The sequence below is a fragment of the Manihot esculenta genome, chromosome 2 (genome assembly GCF_001659605.2).
Source record: "Manihot esculenta cultivar AM560-2 chromosome 2, M.esculenta_v8, whole genome shotgun sequence".
Taxonomy (NCBI): Eukaryota; Viridiplantae; Streptophyta; class Magnoliopsida; order Malpighiales; family Euphorbiaceae; genus Manihot; species Manihot esculenta.
Window position 1 is genome coordinate 15,194,830 of NC_035162.2, and position 25,591 is coordinate 15,220,420.

The 25,591-nt window shown below is 34.6% G+C and overlaps 1 protein-coding gene across 2 annotated transcripts; it reads left to right on the plus strand.

Moving 5' to 3' along the window:
- Nucleotides 1-998: 998 nt before the first annotated feature.
- On the plus strand, nt 999-22,951 carry LOC110609053 (protein PSK SIMULATOR 1). Of its 2 annotated transcripts, none has more exons than XM_021748368.2 (13): nt 999-1,337; nt 1,639-2,198; nt 14,897-15,222; nt 16,397-16,489; nt 16,585-16,675; nt 18,163-18,256; nt 20,069-20,166; nt 20,414-20,483; nt 21,146-21,246; nt 21,412-21,528; nt 21,663-21,739; nt 22,026-22,070; nt 22,165-22,951. In XM_021748368.2, the coding sequence occupies exons 2-13, from the start codon at nt 1,878-1,880 to the stop codon at nt 22,679-22,681; spliced, it is 1,950 nt and encodes a 649-aa protein (XP_021604060.1). In that variant the 5' UTR covers nt 999-1,337; nt 1,639-1,877; the 3' UTR covers nt 22,682-22,951. The 2 variants fall into 2 exon arrangements, with proteins under 2 accessions (XP_021604060.1, XP_043810270.1); XM_043954335.1 differs by lacking the exon at nt 999-1,337 and adding an exon at nt 1,403-1,531.
- The last annotated feature ends 2,640 nt before the right edge of the window (nt 22,952-25,591 follow it).

Genomic DNA, 25,591 nt, shown 5'->3' on the forward strand with positions numbered 1-25,591 from the left:
TGGGCTAATCTCCTGCTAAACAACTTTGAGATGTGTAATGAATGGATTAGAAATTGTAGATTTCTCAATATAATAATTTTCTCTTATCTCATCTGCAATTATTGTCGTAGAGTCAATACTTTTTTTTGGTTATCCAATATTGACTTGAAATTTAAATAAGAACATCTCCATTACAAGTTGAACTCTAGTTAATATGCTCTTCTTGGATTTCTTCACATATTCATCGAATCAAGGAAAATGATAAAAATAAAATTTAACGCTACATTTACAAAGATATTTAATTTAGTAATAAGTGTATTTCGATAAATCTAAAAGATATATCTGACTGTATTTCATCGATTTTTAATTTTAATTTAAAAAAAGTTATATTTTTTATGAAAATTAATTTATATTTAAAAAATATTTTTTATTAAAAATATTTTTCTCATAAAATAATTTATTTTTTATTATTTAATTTTAATTTAAAAATAAAATATATTAACAAATTTATCCATAAAATTAATAAAATTCTCAAAATATGAAAATTATTATTTTTTAATTAAAGAAAGAGAACTAAATTTTCTTTAAGTTAGCTTATTTTTTTATTAAAAAATATTTTATATTAATTAAATTTTACACTTACTCTATTTTTTAAATATTTTCCAAATACAAAAGTTAAAATTATAAACTTGCTATAATTTTTTAATCTATCTATTTTCTTTTCTTTTCTTTTTTAAATCATTAGAAAGATAAATTTATTTTTACTCCTATTTCTTTTTATCCAAATAAGAGAAAAAAACAATAAAGTAAGAATATTTCCTTTTTTTCCATGCTTTTTTTTCACTTAAAAAAAAAGATTTCCGAATAGATATAAAAAATAATGTTAAAAAAGGCTTTTACTTTAAAAAAGAGAAAAAGAGAGTGCATAGTACGTGTAATCCACGCGCCAACGATGAGAGTGGACAATGTGGAAACAGCAAAACCAGTAAACCATGGTTAAGTAGTAGAGAAGTGTGAAGTGTATTAGGTTTGGGGTTTTGACTACAATCTCTCTCTCGCTCTCTCTCTCTGCTTGCAATGTGTGTGATTTGGTTTTGACAGTGCCAGAGGGGCTGACACCAATCTTACACTCTTTCTCTCTGCGCCTTCTCAGCTTCTCTTCTTCCCTCTCGCTTCTCTGTCATTTTCCCTTCTCTATCTCTCTCTAAAGTTTCAATTTTTGTTTATGCATTTTCTGATCTCTCTTTCTCTCTCTCTCTTTCTAGTTGTGTCTCTATCTGGGTCTGCTTCTGTCTTTATTAGAAACAAACACGAACGGGAATCTCTGCTATCTTTTCTCAGATTTCTATCACGACCTGGTAAGCTTTATCTATCTATTTTGTACTGTTTTGTTTTTAAGTATATCCTAATTTGCTATAGTAGTCTTGATTTATCCTTGCACTTGGCTGTGGTTTGTGGGTTTTTCTTGTTTTTATCGGCTGCTTATCTAAATTGCGTTTGATGTGGATTTTTATTCTTAATTTCTGCTTTTTCTGCTCATATTTTGAACTGGGTATTCTTTGTCTTTTCCTAATTTTGATACTTACTTTATTTTGCTTTTCTTTCTCTCTTTGGTATATTAGTGGCTATTTATGTGCTGGCTGTTTCATTGATTTGCAGTGCTGGTGACTCGGTGTTAATGGATTGGAGTTCCAATGGTGATCAAAATTGGTACTGTGGTAATTTTGATGCGGCAAGAGACTGCATTTTTGGATTCGAAGTGATATAGATAAATTCTGCGGTATATTCCAAAGGGTGTTCAAGGATTTTTGTAATCCTTGTAAATAAACTAGCTTCTTGGTTTTTGCATGGAAACTTGGGGCAAAAGTTGAAGTCTAATCTTCACAGTGATCATCGCAATGGGCGGGCTTTGCTCGAGGAGTTCGACTGTAGATAATGCTCCCAGTGGAGGCTTTCCGCATGTGAATGGACATTTTAATGCCTCAGGCTTGGTTTATCAGTCTCGTGAATTGAAAATAAGTAGCAATACGACTACATCTCCAGTAGGGGAGAATGTGGAAAATAAGCAAGTAAGAGAACCCTTTTCATTTCCAGAGGTAAATGCAGTTCCTTCGTATGGGATGAGTGCGGATGATATTGATGATGGCATTCCTCGTTTGTCAAGGGCTCTATCAAATAAATCTAGATCAACCAAGTCTAAGCAGGCAGCTGTTGCAAAGGTATGTGTACATGTTATTTGAATAATACTTGTGATTCAAGTTATATTTTACTTGCTTCATTGTCTTTTGGCTTTTAGCTTTGCCTTGTTACATTTTAAGCAAGAATCTGTTGTTCTATTATGCAAGATGTACTATTAGAGGGTTTTTTGATATACATCCTTTTAGTTTTGTATAGTCTCCTATTACGTTGTTGCTGCTGAAACATTCTGACTCAAGTTCCTAACTGAATCCATTAGAATGGAAGATGTTAAAAGGTGAAATCACTTAAATTTTTATAATGCTAAAACCATGGGACTGTTCTCAATCACTACTAACTTAATGTCTAAAATTTTAACATCTGACAGTAAAAGTAGAAAATTCGATCTCTTTCTATCTCTCTTTCCTTAAAATTTTCTTGTTATTTGTTTCTCCCCCTTTTGTTTTTCTGAACATGGTTTTGCAATTTAAAAATTGCAGTAAATTGGATCAGTATCCTGAATTTTTGTTTTAAGAAAGTTACATGTGATTCTTGGCCATGGAGAATAAAAACTGAAGTGCAGAGATGAGCATGTGTCTTTTTTTTTTTTTTTAAAAAAAAAAAAAAACTTGACTGCAATCTCATCATTCTGTTGTTGCTGATATGCTTGTTGTTGGTAACTTCATGCTTATGTATAAACCACTTCTCCAATGACAATTATTTAGTTGAAAGGAAGAGCATGTATTGTGGTTGTCTTTGTGGGGAACTAGGGTTTATAAATTGGAAACTTCAGCTGCAAACCAGTCAATTCTTTGTCAGTCACCGAGCATCTACCTAAGAATAATTTGTCACACCATTTATATCTTCTGTGCTTTTCTCTGAACAATTTACACATTTTAAGTCAGGGAATTGTAAATCACAGTAGAGAATGTAAATTCGCAAAGTTGAGTTGGGTCCTTTTTGCAATAGTTTAAACTAGAACTAAATACTTAATATTCCACTTTCAAACTCTAGAAAATAATTAAAATGCATTGGTTCTTACAGATACAGTATACTTTTCCTTTCCTCAATATTTCTTGTGATTGTAAGTAGGAAAATTCCAAACATAGTTTGAACTTGAGCAATGAACACCGAAGCCTCTTAGAAGACATAAAATTGTCTTAAATTACCAAAAACACCTCTTAAAATTGAAGGAATCACAAAATATACAGTTCTACCACTATTCAAATTGCACTCATAATTTGTTTGGAATCCCCAAATTGAAATTTCTTTGAACTTAAGGCCCTATTTAGCTCTGGGTTAAAGGAAAGGTAAATAATTATTTAGTTCTTAAACTCCAACGTCTTTTGTTGCTCTTTTTTTTTTTTAACAAAGTTTTAATCCATCACTCTGAGTATCAAAACAATCAGTAATTTTATGTCGTCATTAAAATCCCATCTAAATATTCCAAAAACATAAACTCTACGTTCAAGTTTTGTGGAGTCAAAACTTAAATGGCACTTAAGGTTCAACTTAAAGTCTTAAACCAAATTTTCCACCTCAAAACCCTAGCTTGGTGCGGCACCAGTGCTTGTGCTTTGCATTGTACCTGATTGTCTATCTGCTCTCATGTGGATCTTATGAGGGATGGCTTGTTTCCGGAAGATAGGAATTCCGATGCCGGGGTCTAGCCGGGTATTATAGTGTCAGATCCGGGCAAGGTTCTTAATGAGCCTGATGTGGAGATCCTAGGAGATCTCACTTATGTTAAGCAGCCAGTGCGGATCATAGACACGCAGATCAGGAAGCTGAGAAACAAGAAACAAGAAACAAGGAAATCCCGATGGTGAAAGTCCTTTGGGATCACCATAATATGGAAGAGTGCACCTGGGAGACACGGGAGTCCATGCTCTAGCAATACCCTTATCTATCAAGCTACTAAATTTTGCCTATAAAACTGTAGTCTTGAAATGTTCCTGTTGTTTTCTTTTTCTAATTTACTATGTTGTTTGGTTTATGTTTGTACAATATGGTAATGTGAACAAATAGGGGGTTTGAACAAGAATAATAAGGGATTAAATAGGTAGTGGTATTTTGGGGATGAATGAATATGTTTTGTGAAGAAAGGTTAGTTTTGGAAGAAAAATTAGTTGTCTCTCATTTGACCTTATCCATTGTCATTGACTAATGGAAATTTAGAGTTAATTTTGTATCGACGGCTTGGGAGATTAACAGAATTAAACATGATGTATTTACTAATTGAGTTTTGAAAATAAAGGGACCAATTAATTATATTGGCAAACCTAGAGACTAATAATTATTTACCCTTAAGGGAATATACTAATAGCATTGGAAAATATAGAATTGATTTTATGTGATCTTTGTGATTTTACTTTGGTTTGAGGAAGTATCAAGCATGAATACAAGGTTGGTGGCATCAACTAAAGCATTGGATCATCTTTTGCCTTTATTTTGTTTCTTTAATAGTAATCCTGCTGGAGTTTTCTTTCTTTATTAACTTTTAGCAAGTTGAACTGACCATTAGATATCCTATTATTCCTCTTTAATCAAATACTCAAAATTGCATGAAGCTAACCACATTTCTGTAACCTTGAGCCCTCCTTTTTATTTGTCTTGAAAGTCCTCAAAATTCATAAGCAACAAATATGAAAAAGTGGTCAAGAAAACTCGGTGCTTCTCAAAAGTCCAAACTTTGAAAAACTAGTTCAACAAGCTAGTTTCTTTGGCTGGAAGGATTTGAGACAAACATCAGGAGAGTATATGAAAGGTTTTTGATGAATTGTAGAAGGTTTCTTCTTGGTATATATTCTTTATAATGGATAATGAAGTCAAGAAGTGGGTAGGGATATAGTACATTCCTCACCTTGAGTTGGTTGTCTAGCACACTTCTATTAAGTTGGAAATGTCATTGCAAACAACCACTTAGAAACGGTCAAAGTTGTGGCTTTGCTTAATCCTGCTGGAGTTTTCTTTCTTTATTAACTTTTAGCAAGTTGAACTTGACCATTAGATATCCTATTATTCCTCTTTAATCAAATATTCAAAATTGTATGAAGCTAACCACATTTCTGTAACCTTGAACCCTCCTTTTTTTTTCTTGAAAGTCCTCAAAATTCATAAGCAACAAATATGAAAAAGTGGTCAAGAAAACTTGGTGCTTCTCAAAAGTTCAAACTTTGAAAAACTAGTTCAACAAGCTAGTTTCTTTGGCTGGAAGGATTTGAAACAAACAGCGGGAGAGTATATGAAAGGTTTTTGATAAATTGTAGAAGGTTACTTCTTGGTATATATTCTTTATAATGGATAATGAAGTCAAGAAGTGGGTAGGGATATAGTACATTCCTCACCTTGAGTTGGTTGTCTAGCACACTTCTATTAAGTTGGAAATGTCATTGCAAGCAACCACTTAGAAAAGGTTGACGTTGTGGCTTTGCTTTTCTCTGCATGATGATAAAGGCTGTTGTGTTTTTGGTGGTTGTTTATTATTGGTTGTTGTGTGATAACCTTAATAACTTCTAAATGGGCTAAAGTTACAAGGCCTACTCTCAATTATAGGGTTTTTTTTTTTCATTTTTAATCTTATTTTGTTTTAAAAAATAAATCTAATTATTTTTTTTAGTGTCATTAAACTATTTTGTATAGAAAGATATGCTTATTGTTTTTGTTGATTTTGTTTATGTTATTTACATAATTTATCCGTCGTGTCTAAAATTTTATTCATATTCCCATATTTTCCATTTAGGAGCTTACAAGTCTAACACATGGATACCCATCCATTTTTTTTGCTCAAAACCGAGTGCAAGTAACATAGCTTAATACATAAAAGTCCATATTTATAGTGTAGGATACAAGATGTATATGGCATACTATCAATAGAACGCGAATCACTCCTTTATACAAGCATCAATCAACTCATGGATTTTTTCTAATCAATCACATGATTTTCATAATCATGTGATACTTTCGTATCCATCATGTGATACTTTCGTATCCCCTGTCAAGTTGTGCATGGAGTTTAGTTTTCTTATTGTCTTGAGTTTCAACCAATTAGTTTTTTTCATTTGATAATGTAGTTAAAATGATTAGCTCATTGACCAAAGAATATTGTTGGCACTTGGCCAAAAAACTAAGCCTAAGGCAATAGAAGCAGACATGAGGGATGCAAGAGTTGCTAGGGTTAACACTTAGCACAAAAGACTCGGAATATGACCATGATGGCTTAAGCTTTGTCTTGCCAATTTCTAAGTGTGCATGAATCTTGTTGTTGATTTCTCGTTAGATATAGCTCTTAGGCATTAACTTGGCATATATTTAAGTTTTGTGGCAAGAGGAACCCATTTTTGCACCTTCTGATCTCAAAGTCTAGAGGTCATTGTGAAGCAATCAACAAGGCATTTATTAGCCTTGGCCATTTTAACAGAGGGCAAAGAGATATTGGCGGATTTCACTATACTTCTTGACATATTAAAACCTTGGTCCAAGTTTTGAGAGATCTCACATTCATGTAAAGCCCTGTAAGACAACTTCAACATTGACTAGGTGATGACTCCTATTGGCTGATTTTTGTCTATTGGTAATCCCTTTTCCAATTTTCGTGTTAAGCGTTTGAAGCTCAAAGCAATCGAAAATAAACTCGATGAGACATTAGGTCTTGGACTTTGCTAAAATGCCTTGGGCAGCTATAGCGAGCTTGTGATAACTTCTCCATATTTCAACATTGGGGAAACATTCTTGGTCGATTTTAGGTTTTGGTACTTCAACACTTAAGCTGTCGAGGCACAACATAAAATCTCAGAGCAAATAAAGTCTAATGCAACAAGTTACGAAACTTTGAAGACATAAAAAGCTTTGAATGGCTAATTACTAGTATGGAGAGTCCAAACTAGTCAATTTTGACTTGGGATCATTGCTTAGAGTGATATGAGACTTGGCATAAGTTTTCATAGTGATTGGGGGTTAACGTGAAAAGTTCCAAGCCATAGAAGAATGGAAGAGCCTTGAAACTATGATGTTATGGAGCAATATTTCCTATTGTAGGAAGGAGTAGATTAGGGAGAAATAGAGAAAGAAAATGATAGGAATAGAAGAAGAAAAGAAATAGAGAAAGAAACATAACTTAGATGAGAGAGATTAGAGTGGGGAAATAATACAATCTTAATTTTTCTTGGAGTGATCCTTTCTAGCAAATAGACAGTTAATTCAGTGATAAGAGTAATTATTACCACAACTTAACCTACCTTCTCTAATAGTCTAGCTCCAATTGGAACTTTTAAACCCCTTTTCACTAGAGCCAAAATAGTTTAGCCAAGTTATTTCTAGTAGCTGGATCAAGGTTGTATATACCTTTTCAATTTTTCATTTCCAAATCCCAATTGATGTAGGAATTTGTTCTAAGCGGTGGCCAAGATGTTACATTCTCTCACTTAATTTTGCGACATTCTTATCTCAATCTTTCTATGCCATATCAAGTATACTTGGTAACTCAGGATTGAACCCTCGTGAATTATGGTTTGCAAGTGACTCGAGCGGCTTTACTTTGTCCTGTAAGTAGCTCCTTTCCTTGTAGATCTACTAGCTCCACACAATTTTCTAATTCAAGATGGCTTTGATACAAATTATAACAGTCCAATCAAAATAACTTTGGAATTATTTTTTTACGTGGCTCAAAATGATTAACCAAAGTTATCTCTAGTAGATGGACCAAGGTTATATGTGCACTTTCAATTTTCCATTTCCAACCTATGTATAAATTTGTCCCAAGCGGTGGACGTTACACCTTTGGTTTTCCCTAACTAATTCTTAGTTATATCTTCTTATTCTACTCTTTTCCCTATACAATTTCTTATTCTCCTTTTAGTGATAACGTATTCTCGTAGGATAAGGTAGGCCAGTGACGATTCCAATCCAGCTGATTTTGACTTAGAATAATTCTTATGATGATATGAGGCTCAACATAAAATTTAGAGTAATTGGAGATTGGTGTGACAAGCTTAAAGCCCTAGAATCATCAAAGGTACTTGTAGATGGCCATGGAGTCTAAATAATAAAGCCATGACCATTTTTGCTAAGGTAAAACCTTTCATGGCTGATTGACGTCCCCAAAGTAGCCTTGGAAATTGTCTTTCTTTCCAATGATGCAACAGTGCGTGAGACACGTAAAGCAAAAAAGAAAGTTGCATCTTGATGAAAGTTTAAGACTAATAGAGTTCTATAGGCTGCTACTTTGCTGAAAAAATAGTAATTAGGCCTTAATCCCAAACTAGTTTTTACTGGCTATATGGGACAATTTTTTGCTGTTCAATTTTATTTGAAACCAATTCCTCACCAATATCTGAAAATTTTAAATATTATGATACTGCTCCACGACATTTTAGGTCTCTTTTTTCCTTCTAACTTCTTGCACAACTAACTTATCACAAGTCTGTACTGGGGCATTTGATATTTTATGTTGGCTATAACGAACCATCTTAATCGATCTTCACTCATTTTTTTCCCAATGTGTGTTAGGTGCACACTGATAGACGTGATCATTCCTAATATTATCCATTATCGTGTTACTAGACATCCATCTTAACATCCACATTTCTACTGCACTCATATTATGCATATATTGTACCTTGTATGCCCTATGTTCACTCCCATACATCTATTGTTCTATAGAACTTACCTGCCATTTTGTTAGGTATAGCACACTTGTTGCACTTCTCCATTTCATCTATCTTGTTTTGATCCTATTAGTTATATCCTTATTTATTTCACCATTCTTCTGAATAATAGAACCTAAATATTTGAATAGGTACGCATTTTGGCACCAAATTTCATCTGATCAAATCTCTCTTTCTCCTTCTATGGGAGTTGAGCTCAAAATGCATATATCCTTCTTATTTCTATGTAGCAAAAACCCTAACAATCAAGTATCCTTCTCTGTGACTTCAATTTTGGATTGGAGGATGCTTCTTAGAGGTTTTGCTAGCTGCTTCATTTCTATCTATTCCAAGCCGAAGTGAATTGTTCCATCATCATGAGACTGTTGGTGCTATAGATGGTCAACACAGACCATTGTCATGCCCACAACATATAGATATCCTTTACTCGATTAAGTGCCATTACCATAGTCTAACTATAGGCATCAACAGGTATGTAGTAACTTAAAACATTAGTATAAGCAAACATGTTAAATTCAGTGTTATGAAAGGTATGGTAGAAGGGGCACCAGGTGCCTGGGCCGTAGCCCTGCATAACCCCAAGTGGGCGATGTGGCCTATGTGCACTAGGAGCGCCAGATACCAGGTGTGGATGAGGCACACTTGCGGCATCTTGATCTTATATATATATATATATAAAATTGTCCTACCACCTTATAACAGCAGCAACAGGACAGGGAAGAAAAAGAAGAAGAGGAGGAAGTAGGAGAAAAAACTTATCTTCTCTATTGCATGTTGCTAGAAAAATCACAGATCAGGTTCTTTTTCCTCCTCTTCTTTTATTGCCGGCATGCTGCCCTTCTATCTAATATTTTTAATATTAAAAGTTAAGCAAATTAATTAATTTATTTAAGACATATGCACTTAAACTTGTAAATTTTTTTGATTAGATGAAAATGAAATTGAAGAATTTTAGGAAAAATTTTGAGTATTCTTGTATTTCACTCTTAATCTTTACAATTGGTCTACATGACTATTTATACACAGAGAATCATATCTAAACAGGAAGCAAATAATCAAATAATAATTACAGAGATAATTAAGGATCCTAATTAGATCAAATCAAATCTTTAGAATCAGCTAGGATTAGTAAATAAGTCAACACTCCCCCTCAAGTTGGTGCAAAGATGTCACACATGCCCAACTTGCAAATCAAATTATGGTAGATCTTGTTGTTAAGTCCTTTAGTAAACACATCCGCAAGTTGCCCCGTAGAAGTCACATGAACTAGGCTCAAGATACCGTCTATTAATTTTTCTTTAATGAAGTGCCGATCAATTTCAATGTGCTTGGTTCGGTCATGTTGGACTGGATTTTGTGCTATACTTATAGCAGCTTTATTGTCACAATACAAGGTTATCTTGTCTCTCTCGAACAATCTCAACTCTTCCAATAACTTCTGCAACCATAAGAGTTCACATACTCCTTGGGCCATTGCTCTGTATTCTGCTTCCGCACTTGACCGAGCAACAACACTTTGTTTTTTGCTCCTCCAGGTGACAAGGTTCCCCCCACAACTGTGCAGTAGCCAGAGGTGGATCTCCTGTCATCGAGAGATCCTGCCCAATCTGCATCTGTAAAAGTTTCAATTCGGAGGTGACCATGTTTGAAGTAAAGAAGCCCTTTCCCTGGCGCAGACTTTAGGTATCTCAAGATGCGAAGTACAGCTTGCATATGAGTCTCGCGAGGGTCATGCATGAATTGGCTGACTAAGCTAACAACATAGGCTATATCCGGTCGAGTGTGTGAGAGATAAATCAACCTTCCTACCAATCTTTGATATCTTTCAATATCCACGGACTCACCAGTTCCTGCATTCAGCTTGTGATTGCTTTCAATGGGAGATTCTGCTGGTTTACACCCCATCATACCAGTTTCTTCCAAAAGATCCAGAATGTACTTTCTTTGGGAGATGAAAATTCCTTTTTCTGATCTAGCCACCTCGATACCTAGAAAATATTGCAGTTTTCCCAGATCTTTGATTTCAAATTCCTGGGCCAACAACCTCTTTAGTTGAGCCATTTCCTCTTTGTCATCACCTGTCACCACTATATCATCAACATACACAATAAGAAGGGTGATCTTACCCTTATGATGTTTGATAAACAGAGTGTGATCAACATTGCTTTGTTGGTAACCAAAGAACAACATGGCTCTGCTAAACCTGTCAAACCAAGCTCTGGGAGATTGTTTTAGCCCATACAAAGCCTTTTTTAACTTGCATACCTTTCCTTGTGTCTTCTCATCAGCGAACCCAGGAGGAATTTCCATGAACACTTCTTCCTCTAAATCTCCATGGAGGAAAGCATTCTTCACATCAAACTGTTGCAAGTCCCAGTCCAAGTTGGCTGCGCAAGATAACAAAACTCTGATTGAGTTCATTTTTGCAACTGGGGCAAATGTCTCTTGGTAATCCACTCCATAGGTTTGGGTGAATCCTTTAGCAACCAATCTGGCCTTAAACCGTTCAATTGTGCCATCAGCTTTGTGTTTCACTGTGAACACCCATTTACAATCAACGAGTTTCTTCTCAGGTGGGAGAGTGACAAGCTCCCAAGTCTCATTTTTAGCCAATGCTTTCATCTCTTCAATCATTGCTTTCTTCCATTTAGGATCTGCAAAAGCTTTCTTCCAATCCTGTGGAATAGACACAGAGGAAATAGACAAGGCAAAGGCTCTATAGGAAGGAGATAAAGATTCATAAGAAACAAAGTTAGAAATAGGGTGTTTAGTGCAAGATCTGACCCCTTTTCTTTGTGCAATAGGTTTATCTAAGTCATTAAAACATTTAAGAGTTGTGGGTAACTCACCAGAAGAAAGAGTTGTGGGTAACTCATCAGAAGAAGATTCATGACTGGGTAACTCACCAGGAGAAGATTCTTGACTCTGAGTAGACTGCATAATGGCTTCTTCTGCCTTGTCTCTCCTTGAATACCTTCTCAAATCTGGCTTGTCCAAACGACCAGTTCTCTCTCCCTGATTGGACATCTCCCCCTGTCTACTAGAACTCAAACTTTCTAGTTGAACCATATCATTCAGAATCACAGAATTCGGGATCACCTCTTCTTGCTCATTATTCTCCCCCTGAAGAGGTGAGTGGGTAGGGTTCAGTTTCTCGGAAGGTAACATCCATACTAACGAAGTATTTCCTAGAGGGAGGATGATAACACTTGTATCCTTTCTGTGTTGGAGAATACCCAACAAACACACATTTAAGGGCCTTGGGATCCAGTTTTCCTGCCGTCCTAGTATGGACAAAGCAAACACACCCAAATACTTTTGGTGGAACAACATATGAATTCTTCCCTTGTAGAACCGCCAAAGGACTCATAAAGTCAAGGGTCTTGAGAGGCATTCTATTGATAAGATAAGCAGATGCAAGAATTGTATCTCCCCAATATGCTTTGGGTAGATTCATGGTGAACATAAGAGATCGAGCTACCTCCAATAGATGCCTATTTTTCCTCTCAGCAACGCCATTTTGAGCACTAGTATAAGGACAACTAGTCTGGTGTATTATCCCATTACTCTCCAAATAAGCAGAAAAGCTACTATCCATGTATTCTCTTCCATTGTCAGTTCTCAAAATTTTCACCTTAGTATCAAATTGAGTACAAACCATCTTATGAAAGGATTGAAAACAAGAAAAGACATCACTTTTAGCTTTAATCAAATAGACCCAAGTCATTCAAGTACAACAATCAATAAAGGTGACAAACCATCGATTACCAGACAAGGAGACAGTTTGAGTAGGCCCCCAAACATCAGAATGAATAGTCGCAAAAGGAATTTGACTTTTATTATGACTCAAAGGATATGATGTTCTAGTGTGTTTAGCATATTCACAAGCATCACAAAATAGAGAATCAAATTGAGTTCTAGCAAACAAATTAGGATAAAGTTTTTCTAAGGCAAAGAATGATGGATGCCCTAACCGTCTGTGCCACTGTATTATTTCTTGATTGACATCCTTATTTTCTCCAAAACAGGCTTGAGATATCGAAGAATCTGGATCACCCTCCAACATATATAAGCCATCATGCAGTCTACCATTGCCAATCCTCTTTTCTGTGTGAAGATCCTGAATAACACAATGATCAGGAAAGAATTCAATTTTACAATTAAGGGCATTGGTGATAGCACTAACAGATAAAAGGTTGACAGGAAAGTGGGGAACATGGAGGACAGATGATAATTGAATATTGGATGTACAAATAACAGAATCTGTTCCGGATATGGGAGTAAGAGAGCCATCAGCAATTTTGACACTATCTTTGGTTAGGGAGGGAAAATAATTGAGAAAACCTTTAGAAGAACCTGTCATGTGTCTATTCGCACCAGAATCGATAATCCATGGAATATTATGAAGAGATGAAGCATTACCTGACTTTACAAAGTCAGATGTGGCACTAAAGAATGAGGAATCAGAGTTAGGAATCGAGACTCTTTTACCTTCTGCTATTGACACCCTTTTACCTTCTGTCATTGACACCCTTTTACCTTCTGCCATGGTAAATGTTTATAAACTGTAACAGAATAGGAAGTATCCAAGGTTGTACACACAAGAGAGCCCAATCGATTCACCAAAAAGACCGGGTAGCAGCACGGGAAGGTCGGAAGATGATCGGAATCGTCGCTGGAGTGATCGGAGCAGCAAAGCAGTGACAGATGATGGGTTACGCGCTGGGAAGCGACGGGTCACGCGCCGGGAAGGGTCACGCCGCCGGGAAGGGGTGGCGCGTGAGCCTCACGCGCAGGCTTTTCCGGCGTCGGAGCTGGTCGATCGGCCGGCAGCAGTCCGGCGGTTCTCCTGGTGCCGGCAGTGAGAGATTGAGAGGCTCCTAAATGGGTTAGTACCAAAAAGGTAGATCTAGGGTTTTAAAACCCTAAAGAGGAAAAATTGAATTTAGACCCAAAAAATCAGAAAAAGGCTCTGATACCATGAAGAATTTTAGGGAAAATTTTGAGTATTCTTGTATTTCACTCTTAATCTTTACAATTGGTCTACATGACTATTTATACACAGAGAATCATATCTAAACAGGAAGCAAATAATCAAATAATAATTACAGAGATAATTAAGAATCCTAATTAGATCAAATCAAATCTTTAGAATCAGCTAGGATTAGTAAATAAGTCAACAGAAATTAAGTTCTTTCATTTTTTTTTCTAAAGCTTGATTATTAATATCTTTTCTTTTTATTTTGTAAAATTAGCATGAAATAAGAGTATGATTGCCTTTTTAATTACTTTCTTAGTATTATATTATTTAATAAAGATAATCAATAAATGTATGTGATTTGTGACAAAATTTTATTATGTTAATAAAATTTTTTATGACCACGAAAGCAAATAAATTTAAATAATTATCTTGTGCTATTTGAATTTTGATATTATTCATATTTATTAACTTTTTTATTATTATTCTTTTAATTTTGCACTTTATTTCACCCAGGTGCACGCCTACGTCTTGTGTCTAGGGCTCTAGGCTAAGCCCTTAGCGCAATAGTGCACATTTTGCCTTTGATAACTATGGTTAGGTTACAGTAAATTTTATGCAAATACAGTTGATTGACTCGACTTTTGAAATATCCGGTCCTACGATGACCTTGGTTGAACAAATGGGCCCATGATTTATGTTTCTATGAAACTTGGCTATGTGATTGCCTTGGGTTTTTCACTTCTTTGGGGGCATTAGATGGCTGTAATGCTTGGACTGATGGTTGCAATTGTAATTCTTCAAAACTGTTATTGATGATTTATTACTTTCTATAAAATAGAATGAGAGAATGTTATGTACTTGGTAGTTCTTGGGTCACATAGTTGCAGTTTGAAACTGAGACCTCCAAGATGAAGTTATATGTTTTAAACCACCATTCTGTTTCTTCAGAGTCTTTGGGAGCAAAATCTGCATGTATTTGCCATGGTTGGTATTCTGCAATTTATCATGCAGCCTGGCAATTGATGTTCTGCAAATATGCTTGTTCTGCTATTATCTAATTGAATCACCGAGTTGTTTGAGTTGTTTTTGTTTACAGGTTTCAGAAGTGAGCTCACTTTTGGGCAGAGCTGGGACTGCTGGGCTTGGGAAGGCAGTGGAAGTGTTGGACACACTTGGGAGTAGCATGACGAATTTAAATCTCAGCAGTGGTTTTACCTCGGGAGTGACAACAAAAGGGAATAAAATTTCAATTTTGGCGTTTGAAGTTGCTAATACAATTGTTAAGGGTTTCAATCTGATGCAGTCCCTTTCAAAAGAAAATATTAAGCATCTAAAAGAGGTTGTGCTTCCCTCGGAAGGGGTGCAAAATTTAATATCAAGAGATATGGAAGAACTCTTGAGAATTGCTGCTGCTGACAAGAGGTACGCAATGCAGCTATATCAATTTGAAAATTTATTTCACTCATGTTTTATTTGCTATAGCTTTAATAGTAGATATCTGAAGAGGAAATATTAAGCAATTTTGATTAGCGGTGACCAGTATTTGATTCAAACCGGAAAAACTGACCGAATTGAATTAATTGGAAAATTTGGTTTGGTGTTTAAAGAAATTTGGTTCAGTTCACTTTTAACTTTCATGTATTTTGGTTTATTTAGTTCGGTTTTGGGAGAAAAAAAGATCTAAAACTATGCAAACTAAATAAATATAATACAAAGGAAAAGTTATTGCAACTTCTCTTATGTGGCGAAATGGTAAGTTGCAAATTCCTGAGCACCCAGGTCCCATGTTTGATACTAGCCTAAGCCTTCTTTTATATTGCTTATTTTCATTAAACCTAAATCAGTACTAACCATTTATCTAGAAATAATCTCAGCCATCCAAATCCTCATTTATAAACACATTTTTTACAGACCCTACATTCTTCATCACCTTCCTATGCAGCCCACCTCCCTTTCTCTCTGTTTTTTTTCAGTCTTTTGTTCTCTTCTTCCCATCTCCTCTACTTCTCCACTTAAGAGTTACAAACTTACAAGTTTTGGTCGTCTTCTTATTTCTTTCTCCTCCCTTATTTCCCCTTTCTTTCTTTGTCATTTGTTGTGAATCTGCATGCACTTCCTTGGCTCAGCATTGCAGCACCTCCTCATAGCTCCTACTGGCAGCAATGCAACAAAACCTGTTTGCAGCACTGAAGACCGACAGAAATGCAGCCCAGCAGATCCGCTTGCTCACAACTCCGGCCATTTTTCTCCTTTTTCCTCTGTAATATATAATACTGATCTTGTTATTTGCTTGTGATTTTGAGTTATTCTCAAAAGATTGTGATTTTGAGTTGAATCAGTTAATGGATTTTATTTGTAACTTTTTTTTTTTTTTAGATATTTATTTGAATTTATGACTATCTGATTGACTTGTAATGTTTACATATGACTTGAATAAAAGAACTGAATATATAAAACCAAATGGAGCCTATTTATTTTGGTTCAATTCCATCCAATTGTATATAGTTCGCTTTTAATTTTAAATGCAATTTCATTTTTTTTTGTTGAAACCAAAATGGCCAAATGCTCAACCCTAATTTTGATCTAATTCTGGCAGAGAAGAATTGAAAGTTTTTTCTGGAGAAGTGGTGCGTTTTGGAAATCGTTGCAAAGATCCTCAATGGCACAACTTGGAGCGATACTTTGAAAAGTAATTCTCATGGCATCCGCATTCAGTATCTTACTTTTTCCCAATTTTCAAATAAGGCTCTCGTTTTATTCTTTATTATTATTTCTACTTGTTAGGTTGGGTTCAGAGCTCACACCTGAAAAGCAATTGAAGGAAGAAGCAGATATGATGATGCTGCAATTGATGACTTTTGTTCAATATACAGCTGTGAGTACTCGGTGTTGCTAACTTGCTATTGTACAGACAAGCTGCCTTAGGTCATGGCTTTAGCATACATTGCATCTTCTTTTTGTGATAATTAGGGTAGTGTTTGACAGTATTTTTTGTTTCTTTAGGGTAAGCAGAAAAGGCTTGGATGAACTCCCTGTTTTAATTTGAGTTTACTTCAGTCTTCATTTTTCCATTTCTATTTTCATTCCCTTTTAAAGGTGGGTTTGGAGTGATGTTAATGTTGCTCCACTGTGTCCAGGACCTAGAGGTCATGGGTTTATAGCACAGAAACAGAAGGTTGCATACCTTTGACCTTTTCTACAGCCTTGATGCAGGAAGTGTCAGGCACTAGGGCACTCTTTATCTCTCTTTCCCTTTTCTGTTTGAACTTTGATGTGGTTCGGTTATACATATATCCTATTTAATAAAAAAAGCTTTCAACTTCCGGAGTTGGGGAATGATGCTTAACTGGTTTTTTCAATGGTGCATCCTCACTGACGAAGGACTTTAACTTCGTTTGCTATTATTGTTTTTAAATTTATACTTTTTGGTATATAATTCATGCTTGACATGCTAAGATTTTTGGTTAGTGTTGGCAATGTCCATTGTCCAAACTCCAAAATGCTAGTGGAAACTAAAATGATGTTGGTACATGTAGGTATAGATTTGCTTGGGCACTCTTACCAAGTGAAAGATATGTGGAACTAAATATAATTGCATTTCAAATGCATCAAGTAAAACACCAGGAATAGCTTTGTACTTGTCATCCGACCTTTTAATTGTATACTGGTCTCTAGGGGGTCTGCTGTTTGTGTTCCTAGTTGTTCAGTTTGTGCAGTTGATATGCCAAAATGTTGAATCCTTTATATGTCGCCAGCTTTTATTGTTCTCTGAGGTGAAGTGCATCTGTCCTATTCAACTTTGTTCAAAAGGCATGTGATTTTCTTTTGGATGACACGTCCCTTTGCATATTTGTTGTATAGAATACGGACCCTAACTCCCACAATTTGGTATCTATCTGGGTCTCATCCTTATAGTGGAAGGGCGGATTAGCCTTAGCTGGTCAGTTCTCACCTCAGCCAATGGTAACGTGTATCTGATTGAACTTTTGAAAGACTTTCTGAAACAAGTCTTAGTCATCTATTGCATTGCTGAGTCATCATCTTCTAGCTAGCAAGCAGGAAATCATGTTAAAAAACAATGTGAAATGCAGTTTTATATGCATAGAAAAATCATTGCCTACTAAACCAAAAGTTTGAAGTATTATAAGCCACTTTGACCTAATATTTACAGTGGAGAGAAATCCTTCTTCCGCAAAATCCTTCTGTCTCTTTCCTTCCACAAAATACATCAAATAGTTACAGGGACTAAAGCTTATTCGTGCAGTAGTTTAATGATATACAAACTGCCCCAAGCCCACAATCATATTGCACGATAACACTTCTGATGTGCTCACAATGTATTTTTCTTTTTCTTGATTGCAGGAATTATATCATGAAATGCATGCCTTGGACAGATTCGAACAAGATTACCGACGTAAGCTTCAAGAAGATGATAACTCAAATGTTGCTCAAAGAGGTAAGTAACAGCTTGAGTTTCAATTTTTATGCATTTCTCTTTTAATAGTTTTTATTATTGACTGAAGAACAGATAGTTGGGAAAGAACAGACATTTATTAACACCTGTTCATCTTTAGTTTCGATAATGGACAATCATCCATAGGGGTTTGTAGGATAATTTGATTTCTTATCGAGCCTCTGAGATCTGATGGTTCAGAAAGTTTCAAGTGTATGGATGGCTGGAAGTATAGATCTAGAGGCAATTTCTGTATAGCATAATTTTATTAGGAGAAAGATGAGCGCGATGCAAATGCAGAATTAATGTCACTCATGCAAATCCGTGGACATTTCTGTTTTTCCTTCCTTCATTTGCAGGAAATAGGATTGGTTATGTGTCCTTTTATTTTTGGGGAAGCTTGTGAGAAGAGATTGTTCCATCTACTAATAATATGTTGTAGATATGGAGACTTAACTATGTTTTCTTTTTGGGACACGTTTTATTTGCTTGCTTACTTATGGAATCTACGACTTCTTTTAACATTGTTTGATTACTTGAAATATTTAGAATGGTTTTTTTATATGTATATTCCGCAATCATGGGCTTTGACTGCAGAATTTGAATCATTGTTCCCTCTTTTCAGGGGTTCTAGGAGGAAAGATAGAAAATGGCTTGAAGAGATTGTGTGCTTTTGTTTGGTATTTTCTGGTAGAGAAAATTGCAAGAACAATTTGCACTTTATTATTAGGCACTGACTTGCTTTTGCATTAAATGGTTTCTTAGGCGTCGTCTTTGCTTCAGAGCCTTTTTACAGGGGGTTTTCTATGTGTTCTGAGATTTAAAACGTGTATCTTGAGAATACTCCTCTCTTATTAATATTTCTTTCATTAGAGAGAGTCATTGTTGTTGAGGTCAAAAGCTTATACATAGGGAAGGTATTGCATGCTAAAAGCTGCAGGCAAAAGGGAGGTGTGGATGGGTGGGAGTAGTGTGGGATGAAGCCCTTCTGGTACAGTATAAAAAGGAAACCTATGTAAAGGTGCTTGTAAACTTCTCCTTCGTTGTGAATAGTCATGAGTGGCTCTGGACATAGACTCATAGCCAAACCACATAAAATTCCTTGTACCTTTCACCCATTTTACATTTTTCATTCTAATTTGTGTCAGTTGTACACTTCTCTCTTGCTGGTATTCCTTTATCAGGCACCCACACTACACACATGGATGGGATGTCATTTATAAATATTAAAATTGCAGCATAATTTGGTGTTCTAGAACTTGTTTCTACTTTTGATGTTCCACGGCATTCTTGGTTGAGGCCAAAGTGCATTGAAATAACTGGAGACATTCTATTTGTGAGGAATTCCTGCTACCTTTGTAGCATCATGCTGATGATCTTAGAATGTGGCACGGCTTGAATTTCTGGAACTTATTTTTGAGACTTTTTATGGTCTTTCCTGAGCTTTGCTTAATTCTGATCAAAATTGCTGTTAATAGTTATACAGTTTCTTAAATTTAGTATGTATCATATGGTAGTAAATTATGTGCAGTTCCCTTGCTGGTAATATTGTTTCCTTAAATTTTAAGAGGCTCATCTTCTTTTAATCTAGCGCTTGGATTTAAAATTTCAACATGCTTGTTTGGGGCCCTATGGTCTGGCTACAATCTAAGCTGCACTTGGCCTGGCCACAGCTCACCATTTAGAGAATGCTATACATAGTTGAGATTTTGTCTTAAGTGAGGATAGGGATGTCTGGTTATACTCTGTTTCTCTTTTATGAATATTATCATTTGTAACTTTATTTTACTGAGGGTGTATACATGGTTGATGTAGGTGACAGCCTTGCAATTTTGAGGGCAGAGTTAAAGTCTCAGAGGAAGCATGTAAAAAGTTTGAAGAAGAAATCACTTTGGTCCAGGATTTTGGAAGAGGTAGGCCTCAGTATTGCTTCAGGTGCATATTTTTTATGGATGTGGCTCTACCGCTCTAGTGATTAATATATGAGATTTAACCTGGTTGGTTTTTATGTTTCCCGATCCTACCATGAGTATGCATCCATCACAGATGACATTGGGTGGACTATACTCTTCCATATTTGCCAAGTGATAGCTAGAGAATCTTTTGCTCTTTATAATTGTACATATTATTACAATATAATATCAGACCATTTATTCGTAGGTAATGGAGAAGCTGGTAGATATTGTCCATTTCTTGCATTTGGAGATCCATCAAGCTTTTGGTAGTGCTGGTAAGCATTCCATGTGTGGCCTTGTGACTCCGTATATGTGTTTTTTGAAGCTCTATCCACCATGTGAGCCTTGTTGTGCTGGTAGATTCGAGATAATATTTATTATGGGCCTCATATTTATATTTTTCAATGGAGAATAAGAATGTTGTATGAGAGGTCCTTGTTCCTGCTTTTACTTGGACACCATTGAAACGAAAATGTTAGTGATGTTGCAATAATAAAGTAAATCAACACCATAGATGGGTGTACAATGTGATAATTTTCAATTAGAGGGGAGAAAAGGAATATGGTTTATCAAGGTAGCTGGGCTTAAAACTCAACCGAGTTGAATCATTTTGGAGACAAATGGATAGTGAAACCAATATTATTGGTAATTCACATATTCAACAACACGAAGCCTTGAATTTAGCATTTCATAAAATGTGAACATGACAACTACAATCATAGGGTGTGAGGGTTCTCTTTATTTTCTAAGAATTGTCCAACTCCTGCAGATGGACATTTCTCTGCTTTTCACATCTTATCCCTTGATGCCATTTTGGTTGGAAAAAGCAAATCTTTTAAGTTTATGGGCAAACATTGATTCATTAATATAATGGAGTTTCTTTTTCCATTATTATTTTATAGTTATTATTTTTAATATTTCACCCATTAACTTTCAGATGATGATAGACCAGTAAAAGGTTCCAGCTGTCAGAAAAAATTGGGCTCTGCAGGTCTTGCTTTGCATTACGCAAATATTATCACTCAAATTGACACGCTGGTGAGTCGGTGATTGATATTCTTTACCTTCTTTTAAGGTTTTTATTTTTATATTTTTCTAAAGTTAAGAGCATTTGAGATCAAATCATTGTACCATTGTCGACACCTGGTTGATGCATCGTATCAAATTATTTCTTTTTTGGAGCTAATATCTGAAAGTGATCAGGTGTCTCGATCAAGTTCTGTACCTCCAAATACAAGGGATTCTTTATATCAAGGGCTTCCTCCCAATGTCAAATCTGCCTTCCGCTCAAAATTACAATCCTTCCATGTAAAGGAAGAGGTATTCCTTTGTTTTTAATCTGAAAGAATTTTATATTTTAGATTTATTTTTAGTAGGTTTTCAGCCAAAGAAAATGGTCTTAATTGCTTGCCTATAACTGATTTAATTGTTCATTTCAAACTTAACTCATGCAGCTAACAGTCGCACAAATCAAAGCTGAAATGGAGAAAACTCTGCAGTGGCTTGTTCCAATTGCTGCAAACACAACCAAGTAAAATAGCTTTACTAATTTTCTTTGCCTATGCCAAAAAAGTGCTTAGTTTTAGTATCTAATTTTATCATTTGTCAATTCCTTAAGTGGGGGCATCATAAAATTCCTAAAAGTCTGATACTAATCTTGGTTAAATAGAAACTATGCTCTGGTGTGGCTGTGATGTGAACAACAGATTTTTCGTTACCATGTTACTTGTTCACTATACAATGCATGTTTGTCGTCTTAGCTTACTTTCTGATCGTTTGTGCTTGTTTTATTGTCGTCGCGAATGATGGACAACCAGAGCTCATCATGGATTCGGTTGGGTTGGAGAATGGGCAAATACGGGGTGAGCTACATATACTTCTGTGCATTTTTTTTTCCTTCCCTTCTTTTTTTCTCTTATATATCTTTGTTAAGCTCTTCCAATTAAAATTCTTCAGGTCGGAGGTGACCAGGAAACCTGCTGGACAGACCGACTTGCTCAGAATCGAGACACTGCACCATGCAGATAAAGAGAAGACTGAAGCTTACATTCTTGAATTGGTAGTTTGGCTTCACCATCTTGTCAGCCAAGCAAGGGCTAGCAATGGTGGAATAAGATCTCCAGTTAAATCACCAATTCGGTCGCCTAATCAGAAAATGATTCAGTTATCTACCAACAAGTCAAGCTCTCCATCCCCAATGCTGACAATTGAAGATCAAGAGATGCTCCGAGACGTAAGCAAGAGGAAGAAGACACCTGGGATAAGCAAGAGTCAGGAATTTGACACTGCAAAAACAAGATTGAGCAAACATCATAGGCTGAGCAAGAGTAGTAGCCATTCTCCCATTAATGAAAGTAGAAAAGATCCTTTCCCTATAAGGAGGCCTTCATCTGTTCCTGTTATCGACTTCGATATAGACCGAATCAAAGCTTTGGATGTTATCGATCGAGTCGACACGATTAGAAGTTTATGATTGTATCAGAATAGGCAGTGATGAAAATCTAGGCAAATAAAGAGGCCTGTTCTTGTGAAGGAGGATTCCATCTGATACAATTTTTGCTTTGGTTCTAGTGGGAGGAGTCTGTTGCTAGGCTTATGATGAGTGATGCAAGTCTTTGGTTTTCTTTTTTTTTTGCTTGTGAGAGTTTAATTTTTCTAGAAAATCAGGCCATAGTTTCTGCTTAGTTATGTGTACAGAATATTTTCAACTATTTTATAATAATTTAAAGTTCATTTTTTCCCAGGATAAGCCTAATTAGCTGCATCCATTGAAGCAAAACACTCTTAAAAACTGTGATTTAGGTTTTGCATTTTTTTTTTTTTTGAAAAGTAAAACCATTAATAAATTTTATCCAACAAAAACGAATATTATGTGAAATAAAAAATTTTATTAAATAAATAGAAATATTATCCTAAACTAGTCATGCCTAATAATGTAGAGGATTAAGTAGAGGATTAAATGGAATTTTGTATATATATATTTTAAAAATTATTTTAATATTTAAAAATTAAATTATAATTTATCAGGATAAAAAGTAGTTTTTAAATATAAATGATTTTTTGCAGATAAATTTTTTCTTTTTAAATGGAGGTTGGAAATCGAGGGAATAGAATTCGAGATCTCTAAAATTTATTCAGATGCACTTATTATCAAAATATCTAATTTATTTAGATACACTTATCATTATTCGGTGTTTTTTACAAATAAACTATACACTTACCATTATTCAGTATTTTCTATAAATAAACTATACACTTACCATTATTCAGTATTTTTTACTGATATAAACTGTTAAAAATTATAATTTTTGAGAAATTAAATTTTTAAAAATAACATCGCAGAGTGAATAATATATATAATTCCTTTTTATATCTCTTTAAAATTAATAGAGTTTCTTTTTGTTTTCATCATTCTGAAATTATAATTTATTTATTAAGTATCAATAAAGTATTTTATTTTAAAAATAAAGTAATTATTAAAATTTTTGTGGACACCACTTGCTTCCAAGTTGCCTTCAAGTAACTAACAAAGGCCCACTTAAGCATATAATAATGCAAAATATTGTTTCATGTTTTGCAACATCTTAAACATTATTCACACATTTTCTTCTACTTTCCACTTAACCATTTTGGAATTATATTAATTTTTATTCAAAACCATCAATTAATTTGATTGGTTGGTAATTCCACTCCATGATTCATCCACTCTGTTTTTTAGAATGCTTTGTTTTCTAAAGTCTTATTATTTGTTGGGTGGATTTTATTATCATTTAGGAAATTTTATTAAAATTCTATCAGATTAAAATTATATATATATATATAATAACTTCACAAAACAAGCATATATAATCATATATTTTAATTGACAATATAATATTATTTTAACATTAATTTAGTAGGGTATTTATGAAATAATTAAAAAAATAAATATAACTTTTATAAAACTTATGAACTAAGATATATGAATTTTATATTTCTCCATGAAATAAAGTTATTTTATTTTATTTTTAAATAAACTAATTATAAAATTTACATAATTAATGATAAATCAATTATGTGTCATTGCATTGTCATCATGATTGCGATTTGCGACGGCTTAATCCATTTCAATATTATACTCTTATTTATTAATATAAAAAAAATTATAAAATTAAAATAAATAAATAATAACTCGTAGAATTCACTTTCCAAAAGTCCACTCTAATCTTTCGGTGCTAAATAAATAACAACAATTTTGTACATAAAATTATTTACAGGCTTTAATTAATATCATATTATTAATTTTATTTGGCAAATAAATAAATAATAGAGAATTTTCTTTTTAAAATTTATTTTTTTGTATTCACAAAAAATTAATTTTTCATAGGGCGAGTCAATTTTCGCCAAATTAGTCTTCCCGAATATACGCACTATATTGAATTCATCATTAAAACGGATGAGCTCACAATCCAATTAATGAATTTTGATTTAATGATGTCAAAATTTAAAATTGATATCATAATTATCTAGGGTAATGACTGCTCAATTTCACCATTTCGGTCTGAAGCTTGACCCATGATAACAGTCTATTATTTGAAAGCTCTTAAGTCTCTCGCATGAATCAGATTCAGTCCGCTTGGCCTGAAGACTGAACTCTCTCTAAAGCCTCTCAATTAGACCGGTCCAGTCCCTTCGGCCCTAAGATCATATCTCTCCTGAGCTTCAGTCCTAATCTCACCAACTGGTCCAGTCCAGAGGAGAAAATATAGCCAGTCTATTCACCCAGTAGGTCCATCCGCATGATGTCAAGGGAAAATTAAATAGCCGTTACGTATGGAGGATAGATCTGATATTCTCGTACGTCTATATCTGTATGGCAGAGACAGGTGGCTCAATGACAGTGAGACCGTTACACGTGGTAGACAAAGGAAAAAAATAAAAGGAGTTGAGGACTCTCCTCTCATACTAAGTTCACTCAACCCTTATAAAACTCTATTTTTCTAGGTCTCAGATCATATCATATGGGATGACTTGTTTGAAAATAGAGGAAAAAAAATTTTCAATCCCTAATTTTTAATCCCTAATTCTCTCTCACGGTCTTAATCTACTGGTCAGTATATTTAAATAAATTTAGGGATCTTATATTCTATTTCTTTAATCTCTAATTCTCAATTTCAAAATAAATATTAAAAGATGTTAAATAAACCTTTTAAATTTTTATAATGAATCAAATATACCCTATGGAAATATATATCACCTTTAAGTTTTAAAATTGAATAACTTCATCCTTCGACTTTTAGAAATAGAAAAAATATACATATATTATAATTTATTTTAATTTAAATCCAGCTAAAAATTACGTACAAGATTCTCATAAGCTATCTTATATAGCCAATTTCTAATA